The 25,137-nt window shown below is 39.6% G+C and overlaps 1 protein-coding gene across 1 annotated transcript; it reads right to left on the bottom strand.

Moving 5' to 3' along the window:
- Nucleotides 9,473–24,462, bottom strand: LOC109844551 (receptor protein kinase TMK1-like). Its single transcript, XM_020413632.1, has 2 exons — nucleotides 22,104–24,462; nucleotides 9,473–10,234 (listed from the first exon to the last, which is right to left on the bottom strand). The coding sequence occupies exons 1-2, from the start codon at nucleotides 24,340–24,342 to the stop codon at nucleotides 9,723–9,725; spliced, it is 2,751 nt and encodes a 916-aa protein (XP_020269221.1). The 5' UTR covers nucleotides 24,343–24,462; the 3' UTR covers nucleotides 9,473–9,722.

Raw genomic sequence — 25,137 nt, 5'->3', positions numbered from 1 at the left:
TTCATCGTTTCTTTTTATTCATGAACTCAATATACCATTCTTCATATTGCATCCCCGCTTTGTTCTCCTTAGTGAGGCAATTGGGAAGAGCCGCCACTCTCCTTCGTAGGAGTGGACGCTTCACAAGACTTGTTTCGCTTGGTTGAGGCATGTCTAAATTAACTTGGGGCGATTTCCTACTGCGTCATATTCCGAAGGGCGAGTATATTATCACGTTATTCACGTGATGCTATATCCTGTACTTCGTGTGTATAACGTAGTTCTTAATCATCTCACCTAGTTAATAAGCTTTTTTATTTTCTTTTAGCCAAAATTTGTTATGAATATAGATCCTACATGATGTCCCCGTTTTACTCTCCTTGGTGAGGTAATTGGGAAGAGCCGTCACTCTCCTTCGTGGGAGTGGACGCTTCACGAAACACGTTTCGCTTGGTCAAAACATGTTTTAAGACATATGGGGGCAATCTCATGTGGTGTCGCGTTACATGGGCTAGGGTATGTTATCGCGTTATTCGCTCGGTAATATGCCTTGTACTTTATGTGCATGACGTGATTGTGATCGTCTCGCCCTTCATAAGGTGTGACTCTATCTTACAGCTTGTGAGATGAGTTTAACGCTTATGCTGTCTCAACATAGGTATTTATGACCGTGTCAATAATCGTATATTGTTTTATCTCAGTTAATTTTCCTTCAAGGGCACTCAATGCTCTCGGAGTGGAAGGTCATTCTAGTGAGGTCTACGCTACTACTGACAAACCTATCCCTGTACCAACGGCCCCTTAATTTGCTTCAGATGCACCAGACAAACTTCAACAATTAATATGGAAGGGAGAGCATCGTACCTTAAGGCAACTGATCACGGATGTGCCTTTAGTGAAGGACTCAAGTTCCACACATCCGTTGAGGAAGCCGGAGTATCTATTCGGTGATTCTACTGAAGATCCAGCTGCTGTGTCTTTAGAAGCTGAACAATGGGTGCATCATGATAATTAACGTGGATCCACTCATCAACTGCTGGTTTGGAGGAGAAGGTACTCGCTCGTTGTTGTGGTGTTTGGCGCCTCCTAGACCTCAGGTCCGCCTCATAACGGATCTCGTCAACTGGCTCTAAAACCTTGGCGAATTGTCGTGCAAGGCGTTGGCGTCATCTTTGTCGTGCTCTCTTTGACAGAGTTAGCGCGCTTTCAGCAATATGCTCCTTGACCAAGGAGAGGTTCAGTCCCAAAGACCCGGCTTCTTCAGACATCGTAGGAGCGTTAGGGGATGAAACTGTAGTAGTAATGGTGCAGAGCTCATCATCTTGGGTCTTCAGATCTGAAGACCAACGAACTTTCCTTGTGGAAGAGGTCTTCTTGCTCTTCTGAGGGGAAGATGATCTAGAGGACGAAGACATATACTCCTTATACTTTTGTTGGTCGAACTCGTATTCGACCTCTTCATCAACTGGGATGAGAATTCTTGGTTGTGACACTACAGCCTTTGCAGAAAGGTCGTCGGCTCCTACTGTGGTCGCCAGTTTGTTTCTGTCAAAAATTGCTTTCATTGTCATCAAACTTGTTACACCGTTTATCAATTACAAGTTCGAAGAAAACAAAGAAAATTTGATCTTTTTATAAGATCTTCTTACAATGAAAAATAATATTACAACTTTATCAAATAAAACGCAGAGGACGTTTATCACCTGCTACTTTACGTGGGATCTTTGCCTGTGCCGGGGAGGCGTTAGTCCGTGGACCACGATAGATCAGATCCGGTTGACAAGTGTAATTAATGCTCTTGTTTCACGAAGGAAACAATCGCAACAGGGACAATCACGACCATGCGGGATTGTGGTTCTTCTCGAGATTAAAACAAAGTTTAATCCGGAGGAAGGAGGGGGGAGAATCTCAGATCTTTCGAAGGATTTTTTCTTTATGAAAAAGTTCGCCAAGATCTACCGATTCTCCTCTAAAATTCGTGGTCTACTGTTCAATTAGACAGCACCTCACCCTTAGATTTCAGATCCTTTTAAATGAAGGGTCTGGGCTTCTATTTATAGGCTTTTGTCACCGTGTTTTCTGATAAGATTAAGTGTTTTGCACTTAACAATAACTTCAGAACAATTGGGGAGGTCCTGAGACGTAAGAATTCTAATAAAACATTGAAATTCGTGTTTTGGGAGGTTTAGGAGGCCCAGATAGTCATGGTGACTCGAAGTTGTGTGAGTCACCATTTGGTGACTCGGAGCAGTGCGAGTCACCATTTGGTGACTTGGAGCTGTGCGAGTCACCTGGCCAAGTGTTATATCTTTTTGACTTTTTTTGGCTGTTTGTAATTCCTTCGGTTTGCTTGCTCTCCCCTTTACACGTGTTTCGTCAATTTGTTGACTTGTGCGCTTTCACTGATTCGCTTCATGTGTTTCATCATCGTCAGATAAACTTTTTTGACTCAGATGATGTCGTTCATCATCTTTTCTTTGTCTTGAGCTACGTGGGGGAACCCATCAGCAATTTTGGACGTCTACACCAGAGGACTATTATTTTCTCAATTTCACAGTCAATTATCAAAATCTTAAATCTCGATGAGTCGTGTTCTTCGAATTCACGCTCAAATCTCAAAATCACAAATCTATTACTGTCAGGCAATATGGACTATAGAGGTGGCTCCTACGGGCTCTACAGGTGGCTCCCACCACATCCATACGGTGTAGCACTTAGCCCCGTGTAGCACTTAGCTCCACATTTCCAAGTAGTAATTCATGAAACACAATAATCACCTCATATGTCACACTAAGGCTATGAATTATAGCCCAATAGCATGGGAATGCGTAAAACACATCAGATAACAGATAATTCCCGGGAATCGAATGCAGCTAACACTACCATAGGTTACTGGCCAAAACACAGGAGCTAGAACAAATTTCAGAAGGGCCAATACAGATGGGCCAATACAGAGGGTCCAAATAAAGATGCATTCACCATATAGCAGGCAGAATCACTCCACAGTAGACTTTTTGAAGATTTGAAAACATCGAGAATCACTTGTCAAATCAGAAATACCTTGCTTATCATAATTTACAAATATTTTCAAATGAAGTGTACGAGGTTGAAACTCATCATCCCAGTTAAAATAGTTCACAGATTTTATTTATTTTTATTTATCAGATACTAAGTCACAAAAATTCTTTGAATCAATTAAACTGTCAAAGCACATTCAAAATATTTATTTTCTTCAAAAGCTTTCAAATAAAGCAATTCCCACAATTATTTAAAATCGCATGAGAACCGAATTCACTTTTCATAGTTCATATAAAATCAAATTGATTTTTCATATCTTATACGAAATCAACATCGTATTATGGCTTAGACCACAACAAAAGTAGATCAAATCACCTTTAAGTTTATTACATGAAAATGATATATTATTTATTTTTCGATGCAAATTTTAGAATTATCATATCAAATAATAGTTTATCTATGAATAGGTTTCATATAAGCTTCTTTTCAAATTTTAGCAATTTAATGAGCTTGTTTTCTAACTAAGTTGTATTTTCTAGGTCTGGTTGCAAATTTCTGAATAACAGGGTCCTCATTAATATTTCATTCCTTTTATCTTTTGGACCTATGTACAAACTAATAGTCTTTTAGGGGTCCCAAAATAACTATGCTATTTTATTTTAATTCTCTTTTCTCTCTCTTCTTCATCTCTTCCTTCCCGTTTTCCTACTTTCTCACTTCATTTTCATTCATCAAATTTTTTTCTTTTTCCGTTCAACTCCTTTCTCTCTCTCTACCCCTCTGTTCGTCTCTCTCCCTTTCTCTTTCTCTTTCTCTGCGCGAGTCGGCGTAGTCGACTCCTGCGCCGCCGTCGGAGCGATTATGTATTCACAACGACCAAATTTTCCTCTAGGATCCATTACAAGAGCAAAACCTATATGGTAAAGATATTTCTTTAAATTATTTATTTAAGATATGTTCCTGCTAACAAGAAAGCATATCATGAATTGAAACTAAATTTGTAGTTGGATAATGATTAATAAATTTATTTGCTTATATACCCTTTAGATCATGGTATTTACAAAACTACCACTCATATTTTAGTATCTACAATACTACCCTCCAAATCCTCAACTTTTGAAAAAAGTACCATTAAAATAAAAAAATCATCAACTTGGTGAGTAAAAATTTGACTATTTTGTTGATAGTTTTTTCATTACAGTTACAAAGCCTATCAAAATTGATGATTAATTGAGTTGGGGTGTTTTTCCAAAATGGATGATTTGAGGGGTTATTTGCAAATATTTAGATTTGAAGGCTAGCTTTACAATACATATGATTTAAGAGGCATATATGCAAATAACCCATTATTTAATTTATGAATTGTTACAGTTGCTCCTTTAAATATGCCTAACAGATTAAGCATTGAAGAAGCACGTGTCTAATCATCCTCAAATATAGCATATTATGGCTTGAGAGCTACAGTAAAAGAGTAGATGACTACACTTAAAAAGCTCTTCTTATACTACTACTTACATCGAAAGACTATTGTCACGCCCCGCTTCCCAAAATACCGGGAATTGGAACGTGAACAAGCCCGTGACGTATTAGATTGAGAAGAAATATACACTATCATTTTTTTTCTCTTTTCTTTTCTTCTCAACCTAATACGCTAAGCGTCTAGAAACAATACAATACAAAGGCACAGGTCCCCGATCACAATCAGCAAGAATATAATAGACAAACTCAGAATAAAGAATATCATATCACAATGGGATATCATCCAAGACATAAAAATACGGGTCAAACATGCCCTTATACAAATCTGAACAAATGAATACTGAAGAGATACAAAATACACTGATAAATTAGAAATGGAAGGTATACAAAAGAAAACGGATAACCAATAACTAAGCTTCAGCTTCTTCTGCTCCGTCTGCAGAGCACTCCTGCTGAGAATCCTCTGGCTTCTGATGAACTCCCAGCTGAACCTGTTCTTCTTCTAAGTCTGACGTACACTAGAGAAAACAGGTGTACGTCAGGGTGCATGACACACGGCAAGACCCCACAAAAGAAAAGAACGAACGAAAATCTAAAGCGGAAAACGATACGATAATAGAAACGACAAAAGAACGTGCAACTGGAAATTCTACAAAATCAATCAAGTAACAAGTCGATCATGCAACTAGCGATCAGAACAATCATCCAACTAATAAGGTCACAACTAGATGGAATTAATACTTAAAAATCTACAACAAGAGACGTAGTACGTCGAGCAAAATAATCCAAACAAGGAAACCCTCATGTATATACCATATGTCTCAAATTATAGATAATTAAATATTAATCACGATCTATGTATGAAAAGAAACTCAACTGGCCTACATCTCCCAAGAAATCATACCTAGCCAAGAAACGAGGTCATGTAACTAGCCATTCTATAGCAGGTCACTGGTCACTTATCACTTCTCACACAGAGTCAACGCTCCTGTCATCGGATACTGACTGTTCACAAATTCCCTACGTGCATCCAATCCCGCTACACATGCGGCCTAGAGGACTACACGTAAACCGTTTTCTTCCTGGTTCGAACTTCAAACAGAACCCGAGTGACGAAACGATTTCACTGACTAAAGTGATGTACACACTTCACTTTAGCCCTACAAACCAACCCCGGTGGCGACACCAACCACGGGAGCGAGCCTGGAAGATACATGATCACATGAACATTAACTTCCTCATCCCAACTCTTCTTGTTTTTCTAAAATAACACGACACATGTCTCTAGGTCACACAAGACTACTACGGTCATGACTACTAATGGTTCTCAAACACAACCAGAAATAACGAACATGAATGATCATGTATGATAATATCAAGGCATATCACATAATTAAAAGAATGATTCATTACAATATATATATATATATATATATATATATATATCGATCGAAAAGGAGATATACACGCTACACGAGGAAGCGATCCAAGAAAATGAAATATAGAAAATAATCACAAGTACAATGACGTCACAAAAGAGGAATCCTACAACGTCAACAGAGAAGAAAACTCAGGTTTAGTTCAATTGAAGGTAGGTCGACGCAGGAAACGAGAAAGCTACTTCGGGTCTAATTTTGAATAACGGAGCAATAGAATGAAAGAAAGAGACAAAACGAATCATCCTAGCCATAGAGGAGGTCAAATCGGGGTTGTTAATAAATCATGACGTTAATCTCCCCTCCCTATTTTAGTGAAAACGGCAAAATTGCCTACAAGGATATAGTCGGTTCATCTCCACAATTTGGAGAAAAATCAAGGCGTATAGCCGACACAGGAATGAAAACAAATACATAGGCACGAAGGTCATCCACCACAATGATACACAACCACAAATGAGTCAATGATTACAATACAAGGCCATCAATAATATACACGGCCGACGCTTATTTATACAAAGCCGCAAATAATAATATATTTACCGGCAGTGAATTTGCAAAGCAAACCTGTACGAGATTCTAAGCTAGTGCATAAGTGAGTACGATAAGGATATGATATCAGTCAATTGCACGAATCAAATGAGTAATCATATGACAGAATATAATTACGAGTATCAATATGACATGAGCATGACTATACAAGCTAACGATGAATCAGAAATGCATATATAACATGAGTGAGTATAAATAAGAGTGTCAACATGTTGATGGCAAGGTACATAAAATGTCATTTCTACAACTATCAATTACACAGTCATAAACTATTAATTCAAAAATAATTATTTTCCAAATTAAACTCTTTTCCAAAATAAATTCTTTTAAATTATTTATAATTATTCTAAAATAATTATTTTGTCAAATAAATTCTATTAACTTATTATAATTACTCTAAAATGATTTTTCACCAAAATAATAATTATTTTAAATTGATTATTTTGTCAATAAATTCTTTAAAATTATAAATTAATCTAAAATAATTTTATTTTATTTTATATTTATAGTATCTATTATCATAATATTATTTTTAATATCATTCGTCAAATAAATCCGTGCAGGTCATCACAGTATATGTATTATAGCGTGAATGGTCATACGTTATTGTCCACAGTCCATTTCGTCATAGCAGTTCTATACATTATAGTTCTCGATCCACTATGTTCATGACAGATCTATATTTATAACGAGTAATTATTCGGGTAACGAGTTCGTATGCATAATTAATCTGTGATTAATCTAAAAATGTACTGAGCAAGAATAGGGATCTTGCAAGCAGCTGATTAATTCAAAGCGGTCTAAGGATTGAATGATAAGTCAAAAGAGTATCGGGATCTTGCCTCGGGGTTTTTGTCGATCGAATCGACGTTGACGGTGCGGGTCGAATCTGACGCGGGTCTGAAGAGCGTCGGTCGGAACTCCGGCGAGGGCTGCGGGATCTCGGCGACGGGGCAGCGGGTCGCGCCTGATCATGCCAATGGGCAACGAGTTGTGCGTGGTTTGCGAGAAGGAGGGCCGGTGAGCGAAGGGGGCAGCTTGAGGATCTCGGCCGGGAAAGAGAGCGGCGGCTGCCGGACGATGGCGCGGCTGGCAGGCTGGGGTGACCCGTCGACGGCGAGCTCCAACCGGCGGCGCGCCTGCGCGGGTTTGCAGTCGGTGTGTGGATGCAGGAGGTGCTGGGCCCGATGCTGGGGGGACTGGGCGAACGCGGTGGCTAGCCGAGGGGCATGACGTTCGCGACAAAGCGGGTGTTTCAACGGCTGGACGCGGTGGGGAAGAGATCTGGAGCGGAGAGGAGCTCGAGCTCGGTCGACGGCGCATTCGAGCGCGGCGTCAGGTTCCGGAGCGCAGGGCGGCGTAAGGGGAGAACGGTGAGGAGGCGCGACGGCTGGAGGGTTGATGAAGGGAGAGCACGACGGCACAGGAGGACGAGGAGGTCGGAGTGGCTGGTCGGGTTCAGGCGCTGGCCGACGGAGAGTTTGGGTGCAGGGAAGGAATAGAGAGAGAGAATGAGAGAGAGTGAGCTGATGGGAGAGGATGAGAGAGAAAAAGAAGAGAGAGGGTGAGCACAAGAAAATAGAGAGGCAGGGTTTAAATAAAAAGTTTTAATAATAAAAAATTTAAGATATGATTGGTGAGAAACCAGGAGCGGCGTAGTCTAAGTTTACGGTGCGCGTGGGCAGCCGTTTTCTTAGAAAAATTTGAGGAGGGAGAGAACGTGACGAGGGGGATGGTTGTTTGGGTTTGAAGGGAAGCAAAATTTTGGATTATTTTCAAATGGGTTCAGGTATTTAGATAAAAATAATTAAAATAAATAATTTCGGTTACTTAAAAATTAAACTAATTACATAATAATTATCTATAAATAAAAACATACATGTTGAGCTAATACAACAGTTGATACGAAATAGTCGAAATATACACATATTGTATAATTAAACGAGAATAAATAATAATAAAAATATATTTACTTACATTTAAAATCAAATAATTATGTGACAATTATCTACACGATAAAACGTACCAGTTATGCTAATACGACAGCTGATACGTAATAATTAAAATAATACAATAATTTACATAAATAATACGTAACTAATAATTCAACATAATACAAGAATTAATGCGTAATAGTAATAATAATACGACGTATTATTTAAAATAATATGTAATAGTATCAGTAACACAACGGATAAATCCCAAAAATTTTCATTGTACTAAATTAATTTATAAATATCAAAACTATTTAAATAAATATAAAACTTAGACTTTAAATCATAGAAAATTTCTAGAAAATCGAGAAAAATACAAATACTCTTTTAAAAATCATAATTAAATATTTTAAAATACCAAAAATTTATTTTAACTAGTATCAAAATTTTACGGTCATTACAACTATTTTGTCCAAAATGATTCTCCACTTTCATAGCAATTCAAGTAGAAGGATCTCACACTTTGTGTGTAATAGAATAAGGGGCAGTTTGGTTTACTTATTTTATGAAAACGTTTTATGAATATGCCTAACAATAGCATTTTTGTAAACAATAGTTTTCTGTAGGTGTCTTTAAACACTGTTTGGTTCAATCAGATTTTAATAAAAATATTTTTCTATAAAGTAGTGAAAATGAGGATATTTTATAGAAATCATTTTCCTCTCCATACGGATGAAAATTGCTTAGAGATCTAACGCATTGAATTAAATAATAATTTTCGTACAAAACTTATACATTTCCACTCCTGAGCCCATTTTCTATAAATTTGATTTTCTTTTTTTCATATTTTGAACCAAATAAAGAAAAAATAAAATATAAGAAAACATCACTTTTGAATTTCTGTTAACTTTTCATACAAGTTTTTATAGAAGTATATGGAAATCAAATTTTAAGTACTTTTTCTTTTCTTTTCGTTTCCTTTTTAATAGAAATGGAACCAAACAACCCAGCCCTTAAAAGAGTAATTTGGTGTGTAGCTCATGTGAAAATAATTTCATAACTTGAAGAACCAAATAGTACAAAAGGACAAAGCCTGCACTCGATACGCTTTCAAACATAAACCGATTTATATCCAATAGCAAGAACAAAAGGGCATAAGGGCAAAAGGAAAAGCCAGTACGTTCCTATTAAAAAATTCTTCCTTAAAACCTTCCATCAACTGAAACCTCAATACGCTAACCATCTACAAAGACAATCAAGGTTCAAAAGCAAAGAATAGAGAAATGAAAATCCCAACTAAAACACATCTCCATTCTCCTTCTCTTCACCTAGCTTGAGGCAAGTCCCTTGGGTTTGGAGGAACACTATCCTGGGTATTGTGATACATGCTTCCCATTGTATTCCTCTTTAAAGATCCAGCGTTCATAATATTACTCCCAATACCCCATTCTTTAAGTACTTGAGGCAAACTCTTACTGGTTTCAATTCCATATTCATCATCTAGATTCTGACTAGGCTTCCATTTCTCAGCAAGCGGACATAGGATGCTGACAACATGGCTCATATCGGGCCTTTGTTGAGGGTCTCGAGCACAACAGTGGAAAGCAAGATCAGATACAATGTTAACACTCAGGGATATCTCGTCATCATTAAGGTCGATTGCAGGGTCAAGGGCTTTGGTAAACTCGCTGTTGATCTGCATTTTCCTAAACCAAGTGATGAGATGAGTGCTATCAGATGGTCGGCTCTGATCAAGAGCCTTTCGGCCTGTGATTAGCTCCATTAGGATTACTCCGAAGCTGAAGACATCAGATTTAGTTGTTACACGCCCCATTTCTGCCCACGATATGACAAAGGCTATTGTCAGTGATTGAAGAAAAATGTATAGAAAGCTATACTATAAGCAAAGATCAAACAATTTAAAGGTTAACGTTCTAGACTTTAGCAATTAATGAACAGAGGTCTGTACGTTTTTCATGAAGCAATCTCGATGTAAGAACAAAGAACACAAGCTTATTGGGAAATGGTTTCATATACTTGAGAAAAGATGAATAGGGTCCCCTAACTTAGATTTCATATTACATCATTTGTACACAAGAAATAAAGAGCAAAGAAGCTTGAATGCTTATTGTCTTTGGTTCTAAACATCAGAGTAGATAAATTGGTTCTGTAAGATTTACAGAAGAATGGTAATAATTCATGTTCACTTGAAATACAATGGCAGTATTCGCATTGGCTAACTCTAATTAAGTTAAACTAAAGGTCAAAACTGAACCATTAATGGTTAACTGCACGCCAACAAATTCATAACTTACGTTATATTGAAATACCGTAAACTATATTGTAATGCTATAGAGTTACAACATGTTTGTGCCATTTCCCTCTCACCATCTGCTAGTAACACCTAAGGTATTAATTCCATTCAGGTTTATGAAGTCTGTAATACAAATTCTCAGCAACTCATCTTAAGGACCCCTCAAGTCATCAAATCCATAAAAGTGAGAAAATCAAGAGTCGGCTCTCTCTTGTAGCCGCCCTCTCTAGGGTTTTCAAAACCCTAGTTTTCAGTCGGCTCCCTCTCTTGTAGCCGCCCCCTCTCTAGGGTTTTGAAAACCCTAAATCTCAGTCCGTTCCTTTTCCTCTCTGGAAGCGTGTAACGCTTCTCTTCCCCTCCCTCGTGACGGATCTCCATCGACACGACCGTCTTTTTTTATTTTATTTTTTTAGCCGGTTTCTACAATCTTTGTGAGGCTCGGCCCTTCCTGTCTCACTCTGATAGTTTTGCGACGAATTATTTGGCGAGATCTGAGTCTCGTCCCCAACTCTCACGGCAGTCTTCGGGGTTTCCCACATCTCAGCCTCCGAGGTAGCTGTCTCTCAGCTCACACGAACGGCATCGATGTTTCATAATTAATTAACGGCATCGTCGTTTCATATTTATTTAACGGTATCGCCGTTTCATATTCAATTAACGGCATCGCCGTTTCAGGACCGCCTTTCGGTCTCCAATTAACAGCATTGTCGTTAAAGCCGTCTCTCATATTCAAATTAACGGCAACGTCGTTTTAAGACCGTCTATCGGTCTCATATTAACGGCATCACCATTTCAAACAGCCTCTTGGCTCCAAATCAATTTGGAACATGACGAGAATTGATGATGATGGGCTGGTCGAGTTTTGTGCCAAATCCAGCTTAGACGACGAAGATGACCCTGTTTTTCTGTCAACTAAGGACCGGACAGATTCGCCTTTCCTTAACAACTGTCTCTTGGGGAAGGTTTTTGGTAGGAAGATTGCTAATAGAGATGGTCTTAAGCGTGTCCTTAAGAAGGTATAGATTGTAGATGCCTCCTTCTAGGTGGAACATTACAGTGGAAGGAATACTTTCCTTTTTAAATTCGGTTCCGATGTGGATAGGGAGAAAGTGCTTGATGGTGGGCCATGGTGTTTTGAAAGGAACTTGCTCAATTTGATTATTCCTCGTGAGGTCGATGTCCTAACTTCTCTGAATTTCTCTTCAACTTTATTTTGGGTAAACGTTAAGAATGTACCACTGGCTATGATGAACGAGAGGTGCGTCAGGGACTATGGGTCGCTTATAGGAGAACTTAAAGGAATTGATTTGCGGGATAACAAGATGCGGCTGAGAATTCTTGTGCATATTACTAAGCCTCTAAAAAGAGGCGTACGTGTTTGCTTTGAAGAGACAGGGGAGATTGAGAAGCTCTTCCTCCCTTATGAGAGACTTCCTGACTTTTGCTTTTCATGTGGCATTATTGACCATAAAGCTGCTGAGTGTGACAAACGAAATGTACAATTCGATGGTATTTTTATCACATCCAAAAGTAGATATGGTTCTTAGCTCAGAGAACCCCCTCCACCTTTTAAGGCCTTTGAGATTCGGTCTTCTGGAGCAACTGGAGCAGATCGTAGGGGAAAGAAACAACCATCATCTCGGGTGGTCTCAGATGATACTCGTGATGATGATTCACATGATAGTGCTCCACTACGGATCATTCCAGTCACGGTGAGGTGTGAAACCCCTCCTATACCATTGCCCATGGATACTGGTGTTGACTCTGATTTGCATGATGTTACAATTTCCACATCCACCTCTGGAAAGCGGGCTATATCGACCTGGAAGAGATTTGCTAGAGGGTCTGGGCAGCAGGGCTCCAAACAGAAAGAGAAAAGAGGCAAACGTAAGAAAGATTCTCTGAAGGATCCTCAGAATGTACATGAGAAGAGGGCACGATTAGTAATTTTCAGTCCAAATTCTACTCTTGTTGAGGCGCACCCTGATGGCCAGGGGCGTCAGGAGCCATGAGTTGCTTTTCTTGGAACGTTCAGGGACTGGGGAACCCTGAAACATTGACTGTTTTTCGCAGATTGATGCAGACTCATTCCCTAAGTCAAGTTTTTTTTCGGAGACTAGACTTTCTGGTAGGTGGGCGCAGATAATGAGATCTTAATTGGGTTTCCAGAATTACTTTGTGGTGGATAGTAAAGACAGAAGTGGTGAACTCGTGTTACTATGGGGCAATGAAATGGATGTGACTATTCGTTCTTTTTCTTCGGTGCACATTGATGCATCAGTTGTTGACTCAGCGAGAAGGAACTGGCAATTCACCGGGTTTTATGGTCATTCTCAGAAACACTTACGGTACCAGTCCTGGGATCTATTGAGATGGTTGAGGGGTCTTTCCTCTGAGCCATGATTATGTAGAGGTGACTTTAATGCTATCACGACCCCAGAGGAGAAGATGGGTAGTAGACAGGCGCATGTTTCGAGAATGCTAGATTTTCAGAATGTTCTGTTGTATTATGAGCTACTTGATCTGGGGTATTGCGGGTACACATTCACTTGGAATAATCGTCAGACTGGTACATCTCATATCCAGGAGCGCTTGGACAGGATGGTAGCTGACTATGGCTGGCATGACATATTTCCCATTGCTGAGGTACACCACTTGGATTTCTCTGTTTCTGACCATCGTCTTATTATGTTATATTTTGCTGCTCCTCGTCCCCTTCTAGTTAGGCATGATCGTCCCTTCCGCTTTGAAGCTTTCTAGCTCAAAGATGATGATTTGAGTTATGTATTAGCAGGGTTTGGCCTAGGATCTCTACACAACAGGGTCTATGTGAATCAGTTTGTCAGAAGCTAGAGTCTTGTGCTACAAATCTCAGTAGCAAAGAGCGTTTTGATAGATGGAGGCACATATTATCAGTTATTCAGCGAAAGCTCCAGTCTCTTTACTTTTCTCCTGATGTGGGGATCGTATGACTGAGATCCGAAGACTTGAGAAGGAGAGGAAGGTTCTTGAGTATAGGGAAGAGAGCTTCTGGCGACATCGAGCTAGGGTTGATTGGCTCCGAGATGGGAACTGTAACACCAAATTCTTCCATATTAGAGCTTCCATTAGGAGGAGGAAGAACTTTATTAGCCGTCTACGTCATCCTAATGGCACTTGAGTGGAGGATCATGTAGGAATTACAACGTTTATTGAGGAGTATTTCTCAGAACTATTTTCTTCTTCCACTCCTTCAGAGGAGGTTTTGGCTGAGGTGGGTGGTGCTATCTCTTCTAAGATTTCAGTGGATGACATCCGAATCATTTCTGAGCCTTTTACAGGTGATGAGGTATAGGGTGCTCTTCGATCTATAGGCCCTTCTATGCATCCTTTTTTCAATTCCAGTGGTCTGTTATTGGCCCAGGTATTTCGGCTGCATGTTTGAAGATTTTAAATGGGGGTTCGTCTATCAGATCTTAGAATAAAACTAATGTGGTTCTTATCCCCAAAAAGGATTCATCTGAGACTGTGACAGGTTTTAGACCCATTGATCTATATAATGTGGTCTACAAGATTGTCATGAAAACCATTGCTAATAGGTTAAAGCAAGTTCTTAGCGAATTGATCGGATGCTTTCAAAGTGTCTGATCGGATGCTTTCAGAGTGCCTTTGTCCCAGGGAGATCAATTCAGGATAATATCATTGTTGCTTTTGAACTTCTCCACACATTGCAAAAAAGGAGACGGGGTCAGTCCGGCCATATGTCACTAAAATTTGATAAGAGTAAAGCATATGATAGAGTGGAATGGGGGTTTATTGACAAGGTCCTTCAGGTCATGGGATTTTCAGATCATTGGGGGCATCTCATCCTGAACTGTATCTCTGCTTCCTCTCTTTCTGCCTCAATGGGCAGATTGTGGGTCAGGTCACTCCTACTCGTGGTCTGCGATAAGGATGCCTACTATCTTTATATTTGTTTCTTCTCTGTACGGAAGCTCTCTCGGTACTGATCATCAGACAGGAGGAGAATGGGTGCATCACAGGGTTATCTTGTTCCCGATCGGGACCAAGGATTTCTCACTTATTTTTTGTAGATGATTTTTTGGTTTTTATTCAGGCTTCCTAGGTCGCTGCACAGACTGTCTAGAGTACTCTGCTACTATATGAGGCTACAATCGGTCAGAAAATAAACTTTCAGAAGTCAACCATCACCTTTAACCCCTATGTAGATGATGATACTAGGGCCTCTATTTTCTCTTTCTTGGGGCTTGATAGGGTCCAGTCACATGATCGATACTTAGGCCTCCCTTTGGTGGTTGGAAAAAACCATCGTCAGACTTTTGCTTTAATCAGAGACTCGGTTTGAAAAAGAGTCCAAGCTTAGAGGATGGTTCTTTTCTCAGCTGGTGGGCGAGAGGTTATGGTGAAAGCTGTTTTGTAAGCGATCACATGCTATGTGCTGAGTATCTTTCGCATTCTAATTTCTTTGTACAGGGAGATTGAGTCTATCATTATGAGATTCTGGTGGAGATCAACCTCTGGTGAGAAAAAGATTCACTGGGCTAGGTGGCAGAAGGTGTGTCGTGCAAAGTCAAAGGGTGGTCTAGGCTTTAGAGATCTATAGATGTTTAATCAGGCATTGGTGGCTAAGCAGGCATAAAGAATCATTCAGGACCCTTCTTCTCTGGCTAGTAGGGTTTTGAAGGGAAAATATTTCAGGGACTCGGACTTTCTTTTAGCTGGCGTCAGCCCTGGTTGCTCTTATTTATGACGGAGAATTATCTGGGGGAGAGAGCTCCTAGCTCGAGGTCTGAGATGGAGGATAGGTAATGGCCAGAATATCTCTATCAGTGCTGACCCATGGATCCTAAGGTTCTTTTCTTTCAGGCCACTCACTTCTCCGATCGACTCTTCCAGAAGGGTGGCTGAGTTGATCTCTGATTCGGGTACTTGGAATCATGATTGCTACCTCCTTTTGGCAGGTAGATCGGGAGGATATTTTATTTATCCCACTGTCGTCTTCTCCTGTCACTGACAGACTCATTTAGCATTATGAGGAGAAGAGATGTTATAAAATCAAGAGTGGATACTAACTTCTTCGCCACACTATGCATGATACTGCTTCCACCTCAGATTCTAAGGTAGCGAAGTGGTGGTCCTTGATCTGGTATGCGAAGATCCCACCGAAGATTAGAGTGTTCCTTTGGCGTCTGTTCTATGATGCTCTCCCCACCTCAGCTCGTTTATCTCGTAAGGGGATCTCAGTGGCCCCTAGTTGTCGTCTTTGCTCTACTGCCTTTGAGACCGTCCTTCATATCTTTACCGTTTGCTTCTTTGCTCGTTTAGTGTGGGAGTCCTTAGATCTTTGGAAAGTGATTAATGGTTTTCAATACACGTCTTGTGGTGATTTCCTTTTCCATCTCACCTCTGTTTGCTCTGGGGACTCTCTGACTTTGGCTTTCATAATCATGTAATTTATATGGGGGGAAAGGAATATGCGCTCTCATGATGGTGGTGTTAGAGAGGCCTCGATCTTGGTGACTCAGATTCTCTGTTTTGTAGAGGAAGGGTGTAGAGTTAGAGGTCTCTCCCGTGATATTGTCACCCCTTCCAAATAGCCTTGTGCTTGGTATCCCCTTACTCCTGGTTTGCTGAAGCTCAACACAGATATTGTTGTTCCTCTGGAAGGAGATATTATTAGTTTGGGAGATGTTATTCGGGATCACCATGGACATGTGATTGGTTGCTACTCTATGAGGATCATGGCTCCTATGTTTGTGGATCATGCGGAGCTGTTGGCTGTCCTGGAAGGTATTCACTTTGTTCGGGGTATGAACTGGAGGATTTCAGTGGTGAAAATTAACTCTCTAAAGGCTATCTCCTTGGTGGACTCTCCTTCTCTTTTTGCTTCCTTGGCTCCTATTACAGATGAAGTTCGCGCTGGTCTGACTATTACTGGCTGCTCTAAAGTTTCTTATGTAAGACGCACTGCTAATGGTATTGCTTGTTCCCTAGCTAAGTCGGTTGACTGTTTGTTCTCTTATTTTTGGTCTGTTTCTGTCCCTTTGTTTTTGAGACAGAGTATTGTTAAGGACTTCGCTGGTTAGGTTACCCTACCTGTCTTTTCAAAAAAAAAAAGTCATCATGCTTGTCACCAGATGCTTCTTTATTCCAGGTTCAGTTGGATTTTCATCCATCCTCTGTCAATATTCAAATAACAGCTAAAAGAGCTAAAGTAATACATGAAAATGGCAAACCCGTATCCAATTATGTGAGTGTTGGTATTGAAACTTAAATTCTTGAAACACATCTTTAATAGGCATACGTCATATATCTTAAGGCAACTATTACGAAAAAGCTCATAGCTAATAGGAAGAACTGTGCAGCCAGAGAGTAGCCTGCTTGTTGAAACATGGAACAGTCAAAGCACAGGAAATATAGCACACATAATCCTAAAAAGTAGGATGCGAGGACATGACCATGTGTGAACCAAGATGTCTCGTTGCTTACATGTACTAGTGTACATAAGTTCTAGCCAAGTAGACATGTTTTAGGAAATTTAGTTATGATTTAAATTTATAGCTTTTAATCATATGAGATATTTGATTAAAGATACCTAGAGTCCACTCAAATACATAATTATTATAATTCTTCTTACATGTTTGCTAGAAATTTATAATTGTCTGAAGTGTAATCACTTATGTCAAGGATCTTTTTTATGCATGTTTAATCTATGTACGGCTTCATGGTATTGTCACAGCAAACTTTAGTTTTTTGAAGCAACACCCTCCACTAATAATTTTAGATCTTCCGTGTCAAACATCACTACAATATTTGCAAAATGGTGAGGATAAGCACCTATCTAAGTAGCACGGGTACGGGTGCTGATATAGGTACGGGACATGGCAAATTTGTAAAAAGTGGGGTACGGGGACACAACTATACATATGTATTAAAATTAGTAATTTACATAAGATCAACATCATTTTTTCATTTATATAGGATCAACATATTAAAACTAGATGTGAAGTGTAGAATATACATCCAAGAAGTGTATGAAGAATGTTTTAAATTAAAACATTGGTATACCATTGGGTATTAAGCTTGAACAAACGTGTGCATATATTCAAGAAGTGGTGTCCAAGAAGTTTGGTTACAATTAAGGGTATGTGTCCGGTACAGTTACGGCTTCCAAATAGAAGTACCCACATAACATAGGCGCAAATCATGTGTCAGTGTTAGCCACTTGCTGGGTACGCACACAGTGGACTCACTTTACAGTGTATGTGCTTCAAACTTGCTTTGTTATAATGGATCAAAAGGTCTCTTGCCTACAAGGGAAACTTTAAAAGGTTATAGTTATATATATTGACAAAACTCCTTTGTTTAGAGTCAACCTAAAACAAAAGCCTACTGTCTGTTTATTACTTTTTCATGTGCGCTTATCAAATTGAAATTAATTAATGGCTATTGTGGACAAAAAAAAACTCATGTTTCATAGTTTTCTACTGTTCATTATCTTTACTAAAAGATATTACAACTATAATAAAATTTCAAGAGTACTGCATAGATAAGATATGAGTATCTGCGGAATTAGTTGTTGAGCCAAACTACCTAATACTCACTGCACATGTGGATTTCACTAAATAATGAAGAATGGAGAGAACTTGGTTAAGGATATTGAAATATGAGCAAATTACTTTCATTTCCAAAAGAAATACTTATAAGCATCAGATCTATAATCAAGCAGACGGAGGGATTTTGGAGTGTGAAAGAACTTGAGAAATCAGCCGGCTGTTAGTTCTATCTAACAAAACACAACTGAACAGAAAAATCATATGCATATGAACCAACACATTTAAGTAATATAAGTAACAACATTTATTACTACTTAGTGGAGGGAGATACTTCAATTCTCAATTACAGAAAAATCATATGCATATGAACCAAATTCAAATGAATAGCTATACTAGCTGAACAGTGTCCAGATTAGCAGCACAACTTTAATGATGAACAAGTGAATGACAAACTTATATGTTACCGATTTCATCTTTTCCTTCAATCTTAGAAGCGTTTACCTACTAATCTCAATCAATAGATGCGAAAGAAATTCACGTGGCACCAGAGTAAAGGAATCTTTTAAGTTACTTGTCATTTTACATCGTATATTTTAGTTTTTTGTCAAACAATTTAGTGACTTGTCTACATTGAAGCAAGTAACTCCTTAGAGATGAAAATTTGAAGTTAGCTTTTGAGAACCATCAAATGTTACCCACTTACCCTTGATCCCTATTCTTGTAAATTGCTCTGTAGTCTGTAAAAGTTTTAAAGAAAAATGTAATCCAAACAATTCTGTACTTAACCAGTAATCCTAATGCCTAGCTTGAAAAATCTGAAACACATGCATTCATATATTGTAAATATTATATGATCTATTACATTTGAGCTCTCCGAGGGCCAAATTCTATTATCTTCTCTTAATATTCATGAACTCCTTACGCAAATGCTAGAGCAATATATCCATGTCCACATTATTGTCACAAACCCCTCCAATGGTGGAAGTGAGTGGAGAAAGTGTAGAAAGAATAAACTCAGGCAATCTAGGAAACGAATCAATTAGGTTTGCAGAAAAGAGGTATGTTTAGAGACAGAACACTGGTAGAAGCAAGGTGCGTCTATAAGAAAAACAACGCAGCATACATTGGATAGGTTAGACTCCAACTGCAGGATACTCCCAAACTCAAGGAATGGACTAATCTTGTAGCATATATATCAAGAGCTAGAGTATTACTTAGCTTTTCAACATGACAATAAGTGCTTATCTGTCAAGTAATAAAATTATAACTAAAATACTACCAACATAGTAGTAGCAAACATATTTGACAAGAATTGTTAACAAAAGTAAACAAATCTAAGGAAACTAAGAATCTATCTACAACATCCACAAACGCAATACACCTGAAATAATGCAAATAAATGAAGAGGGCAAATGACCTCAAGATTAACCACACCCTCAGTGAGGATGAATGACTGACTAACCAGCATATGCTGAAATGGCTAAAATTAATAACGTCCTGACTAGACACTGAAATGGCTACAATTAATCTTAAACACAAAGATGACTAGGGCAGTGATGAAAATGATGCTTAATCTGATAGTGTTTTTGTGCTTAGAGTTATCTACTATATCACCAGAAAAACAGGGGGTCAAGTTAGCAAACTGGCAAACATTTTAGCTCATAACAAGCAAAATTGACCTGCGTGACGGTGTGGCATGAGAGGTGAAAAGCCAAAAAAAAGTGGTTTAAACATTTAAGTTATAAATACGCTACAAAGGTTTTAAATGTCGGCCAACATGTCCGATATGTCGGCCGACATGTCGATTTGAGGGCTTGAGCGACACGACATGGGCGTTTTCAACTCGTATGTCGGTTTTCAGGACCAAATCGGAAATATCAGGGCCATATCAGGCATATCGGCCGATTTTTCAGCTTTGAAAAATCAGCCGATATGGCCCTTTTTTAGATCTATTTTTTGTTATCAGGTTGTGGTTTAGTGATAAAAACTCAAACCCATTTGACCCGTTCTCATGTTTAAGGGTTTCTTATGAACCCGATAGAAAAAAAAAGAAAAATTAGGGCTGTAGCGGACTTGGAAATCCATCACTCCTTTCGTGAATGACAATGCCATTCCCCCACCTCCATCTCGGTCGCCCTTCGTCCATCTCCCATTGCGCCTCGAAATCCGAACCCGAGGACCGGCAGGGTATCCCGTCGTCGAGATAAAGGGAAGAGGGTAGTCGGTGACTCATCCGAAGGACCCTGAGCAGACGAAGAAGAAGAAGAGCCCCGGCACTGCCTCCCTGCGACGTCGGAATCCACCCATCGCCGGCGCCGTCTCTAGAATTTATAAAGTATACTTATATTGAATTTAGGAATGCTTAGATTAAATTTAGGACATGATATCATACATATGGGTACCACCCGATATTGTAATCCGATATTTAGTCCATGTTCCCCGATATATCCCCGATTTCCGCCATCCGACATGGATTTCAACGGTCCGACATGAACCCGACATCCGACATTTAAAACCTTGTACGCTACACCATACATCTTACCTCTTTGAATAAAAAGTATAGCAAGTTATAGAAAAATATAGTAGTTTAAAATGTACTAAACTAGCTAGAAAATTAAGAGTGATTTTGGAATTGGCTGAGTTTAAAGATATATGGTGGTAAAACTCTAAGTTTGTAATTATAAAAATCCTCTTTGGAAGTGTGATGAGTAAAATAATTTGATGTAGTAGTATGGGTTTATAAGCAAAAAAAATCATCTACAATTCATGATGATGGTAAATTAGTGTGAATAAAAAATATTTATTGTTTAGGCATTTTACTACATCGTAACTCCAAGAAATAATATAGCAACATAAAGAAAATTATATAAAATTAAACTATGCAAAACTACTGAAATACACATCGACTTCGAAAACGATTTCTTAGATATGTTTGGGCCATGAGTGAGTTTGGAAGTAAGTGGGTTTAAAAATAGATGGGAGATAAAGGGTTTATTAGTAAAAAAAATCTTGTAGGAAGTATGTGTGCACAAAATTAAATGGGGTAGATCTTTGCGTGGAGTATATGATTTTGCAGAAGAATGTGTCCAAAAAATAAATAGGGTTAGACGTTTGGGTTTATAAAAAGTTGGTGGGTTCAAAAATAAATGGGTAAAACTTGGGTGTATAGGTTAAAAAACATGAAAACTTCAAAATATAACCAACTGAAGACTCAAACAGGTGACGTGTATAATGGGAAGCAACAATAGTACTACTGTGCCACATTCAATGTATGTACTATTTTCCAAAACCAAGCTATATTTTTTGTCATTGGAGATGAACTGTAGCTAAGCAGTCTTCATCTCCAATAACTTTAGTATATAGTATAGTATCAGAGTTGACTATATTTTATTGCAGAGCACGTTTAGAGATTTCATCAATGATAGACTGCTTCAGACAGTTTATATCAAAAAGAAGATATTTGGAGGTGGTAATAGTATGCAATTTTCTCTGTTAACAGAGAGAGAAGAGTGAGGGCATGCATGTTGGTTGGTTTTTTTAATGCAGGGTACGGGTTAGGGGAAGAGATTGAAAACTATGCAACTACTCCCCTTCGAGACCATATCATTTTTTTCCAACACAGTATGGTATGTTTTTACAATCAAAAACCTAATTCTGATACTTATATTATGTTGTGACCTTAGTTTCTTAACCTAAACAAAACTGACCAGCCAGCTTAACCATAGGGTGCACGAGTATAAAATACAATGCTAGGCAAACCTTTACCTATGTAATAAACAAACAAGTTTATCCACGAACACTGCAAGGACAGTTTAGACATGAGATTGAGTATTACCTGCGTATTCAGGAGCAACATAACCAAAAGTCCCAGCAAGTGTGGTTGCGAGTGAATACTGTTTCCCCTCTGGTGCAAGCCTCACAAGGCCAAAGTCCGCAACTTTGGCTCTCATATCATTCGCAAGGAGTATGTTAGAGGGCTTCAAATCCCTATGTACAAAACTCTCGTTCATCAAGCTGTGCAAGTACTCAACTCCTCTCGCAACATCCAATGCGATGCACAATCTCATCTTCCATTCCAACGGTTTCATCACTGCTACCTCCCAATCAAAAAGATGGTCGCTAAGTGTTCCTTGAGGCATGTATTCATAGACTAACATTCTTTCATTCTCTTCAAGGCAATATCCAAGCAAAGACACAAGATGACGATGACGAACCTTGGTGAGGACTGATATCTCTGATTTGAACTCCTTCAGTCCCTTTGAACTCAGTGCACCTCCTGACTCCATTCTCTTAACAGCAATCATGGTACCATCATCAAGCTCTCCCTTGTAGACTGTCCCAAAACCTCCACGTCCCAAAATCTTATCCTCGCTAAAATTATCAGTCACGGCCCTCAGAACATTGATGGATATTACTAAATTTACAGGCTCCACTACTTGAAAATTAACACGTCCACTCCCTGTATTGCTTGTAGTCTCATTCTCATTCACTGCAACAGTTATCTTAAGCAACTCAGCATCAGACCCAGAATGGCGAGGGTGGATCACCATGCCATGCGTCTGAATTTTATCCAATTTTGCTTCTTTCCTCTTCCTATAAAAGAAATACAACGACCCAGCGATAACAATCACAAAAATTCCTGCAATTACACAACCCACAATTACTCCTGCATTAGATTTTCCACCACTGCTACTATCAGGAGATGAACCAGGAGCTGAACGACCAGGAGGACCACGCATATCCTTCCCTATATTAGGATTCCCATAAGTATTCACTACAATATTACTACTAAAGCTCGGCACTTGCCCAAAAATTGTGTTATTCGATACATCCAACAGTTTAAGAGCCTTCAGATTAACAAGACCAGATGGTATAGTGCCAGTCAAGTTGTTATTTGATAAAATCAACTTCTGAAGAGACCCAAGTGACATGAAATCGGGCGAGATTACACCACTAAGATTCATCTTCTGAAAGTTGACCACGATAATATTCCCACTCTGATCGCAAGAGATTCCGATCCAATTCGCACAAGGATCATTACCCTTCCAATTCTGCGCAAACTTCACCGGATACCTGAAAGAACTAGCAATGGATAACAGAACAGTCACTCTGGGGTCACACTCATCGCTGGAATCATGACAGAAGCTCTCTCTGTCAGGCAAAAGATCCAAATTCACTCCCTTGCCAAACACGGGCACCGGACCCTGCAGCAGATTATTTGTCAGAACCACTGTCTGCAGAGATTTCAACTCCGTCAGCGACTTGGGCACGATACCTGTAATCTGATTATCCCTCAAATTCAACTGCTGCAGGCTATTCAATCTTGAAAAATCAGGCAATGGGCCTGTCAATGAATTTGACTGCAGGAAAACTTCAATCAGATTAGTCATGTCAGCAATGACATGGACTCCGCCGCTCAACCCCGCACCATTCAGCCACAGTGATTTCATCCCTGAGCTCGCAAAGCTCTCGGGAATCTGACCTCCAAGCAAATTGTTGGCTAGACCCAGATGGTTGAGGGCAGGGAATGCACTGGCGAAGAAGTCCGGTACTCCGCCGGTGACATTGGCGTCGTTGGCCGAGAAGTTGAGAAGGGAAGAACATTCTTTTAACGTCGTCGGGATCGCCCACGATGAGAAGGGGTTGCGGTCGATGTTGACGACGGTGATGGCCGAGAGGCCATCGAAGAAGTCGGGAGGGATTGAGGAGAATTTGTTGTCGTTAAGGAGGAGAACGTTGAGAAGGACGAGGCCTTTTAGGGAGGGGAGGGGCCCAGTAAGGCCCACGTACTGAAGCTCCAGGCGCTGGAGCGAGGTGAGGTTACCGACCTCGGGGGGAACGGTACCAGAGAGGTTGCTGATGTTTCCGATCTGGATGATGGAAACCCTATCGCCCTGGCATTTGACTTTTGGCCACTGGGTGCAGGGATCGGAGGTTGGCGACCAGTTTAGGGCAGAATCGGCGCCAATGGCCTTCGCGAAAGCGTGCATTGCGGCCGCGTCGTTTGGGTCGGTCGCGGCCTCCGCAGTGAGCGCGAGAAGGATGGCGGCCATCATGAAGGGGAGGAGGGCCATTGGGGAGGCGGTAAGGGGATTGGAGTAGGGCTTTGTTTAGGAGGAAGGGCTTATTGGCGTGATGACGAGCATGGAAAGCCCGAGACGCAAAAGAGGGAAGGGACGCAAACGCAGCGCAGGAAAGTGGGCCCCACTCGTATATTTCTGGCTTATTAGAGTCTTAAGGGTTTAAGGAAGGCCTGGGTCCCATGTTTCGAGAGCGGTTAAAGAGTTGGGTGAGTGTTTTTAAAATTTTTGGCTATCGGAAGGGGGTGCCCGTTCAGAGGGGAATTCGCTACTAGAAAGGGCATTTCCATTTTCCTTTTTTTTTTTTTACTTTTTTTTTTTTGTTGGTCATTTGCGCATCGAATCTGATTTCTTACCCGATGCTGCGCGTGATTACAGGGATTAATTTGTGGAAAAAGTGGACTACGGAGGAACTGGAGAATATGTGTATTGAAGCTTTTGTGGGACACGGTTTTGACTGTATTGAAATCTTTTGTTGGATGCGGTTTTGACTATACTTAGAGGGTGTTTGTTTGCTTGAAAGTGAAAGATCAAAGATGAAAGTGAAAAAGTAATTTAATTTTACTATTTTAAATGTTTTCTTGTATTCAAGTGGTTATAAAAGTAAAATATAAGAAAATTAACACCTAAGATTTAATGTAATTTTAATGTTCCCTAAATTAGTTGTGAACCCACATGAAAGTGATAAAAATGATAGCCAATTTTAATCAAATTATATTAATTATATTTACTATCTAACCATGTTTTGTCACATCATCTTCATATTACACTTTCAACAATAATTTGGGT

This window comes from Asparagus officinalis, chromosome 6 (assembly GCF_001876935.1).
Source record: "Asparagus officinalis chromosome 6, Aspof.V1, whole genome shotgun sequence".
Taxonomy (NCBI): Eukaryota; Viridiplantae; Streptophyta; class Magnoliopsida; order Asparagales; family Asparagaceae; genus Asparagus; species Asparagus officinalis.
Note: the sequence above shows the minus strand (reverse complement) of the source record. Positions and strands in the feature narration are given on the sequence as shown.

What these genes read in the sequence shown, in the direction of transcription:
- LOC109844551 (XM_020413632.1), bottom strand. Translation starts at nt 24,342, where the DNA reads ATGGCCCTCCTCCCCTTCATGATGGCCGCCATCCTTCTCGCGCTCACT. An exon ending in TGTTGCTCCTGAATACGCAG is followed by an intron (nt 10,235 to 22,103) that starts GTAATACTCAAT and finishes TATCGTGGGCAG; the next exon opens with AAATGGGGCGTGTAACAACT.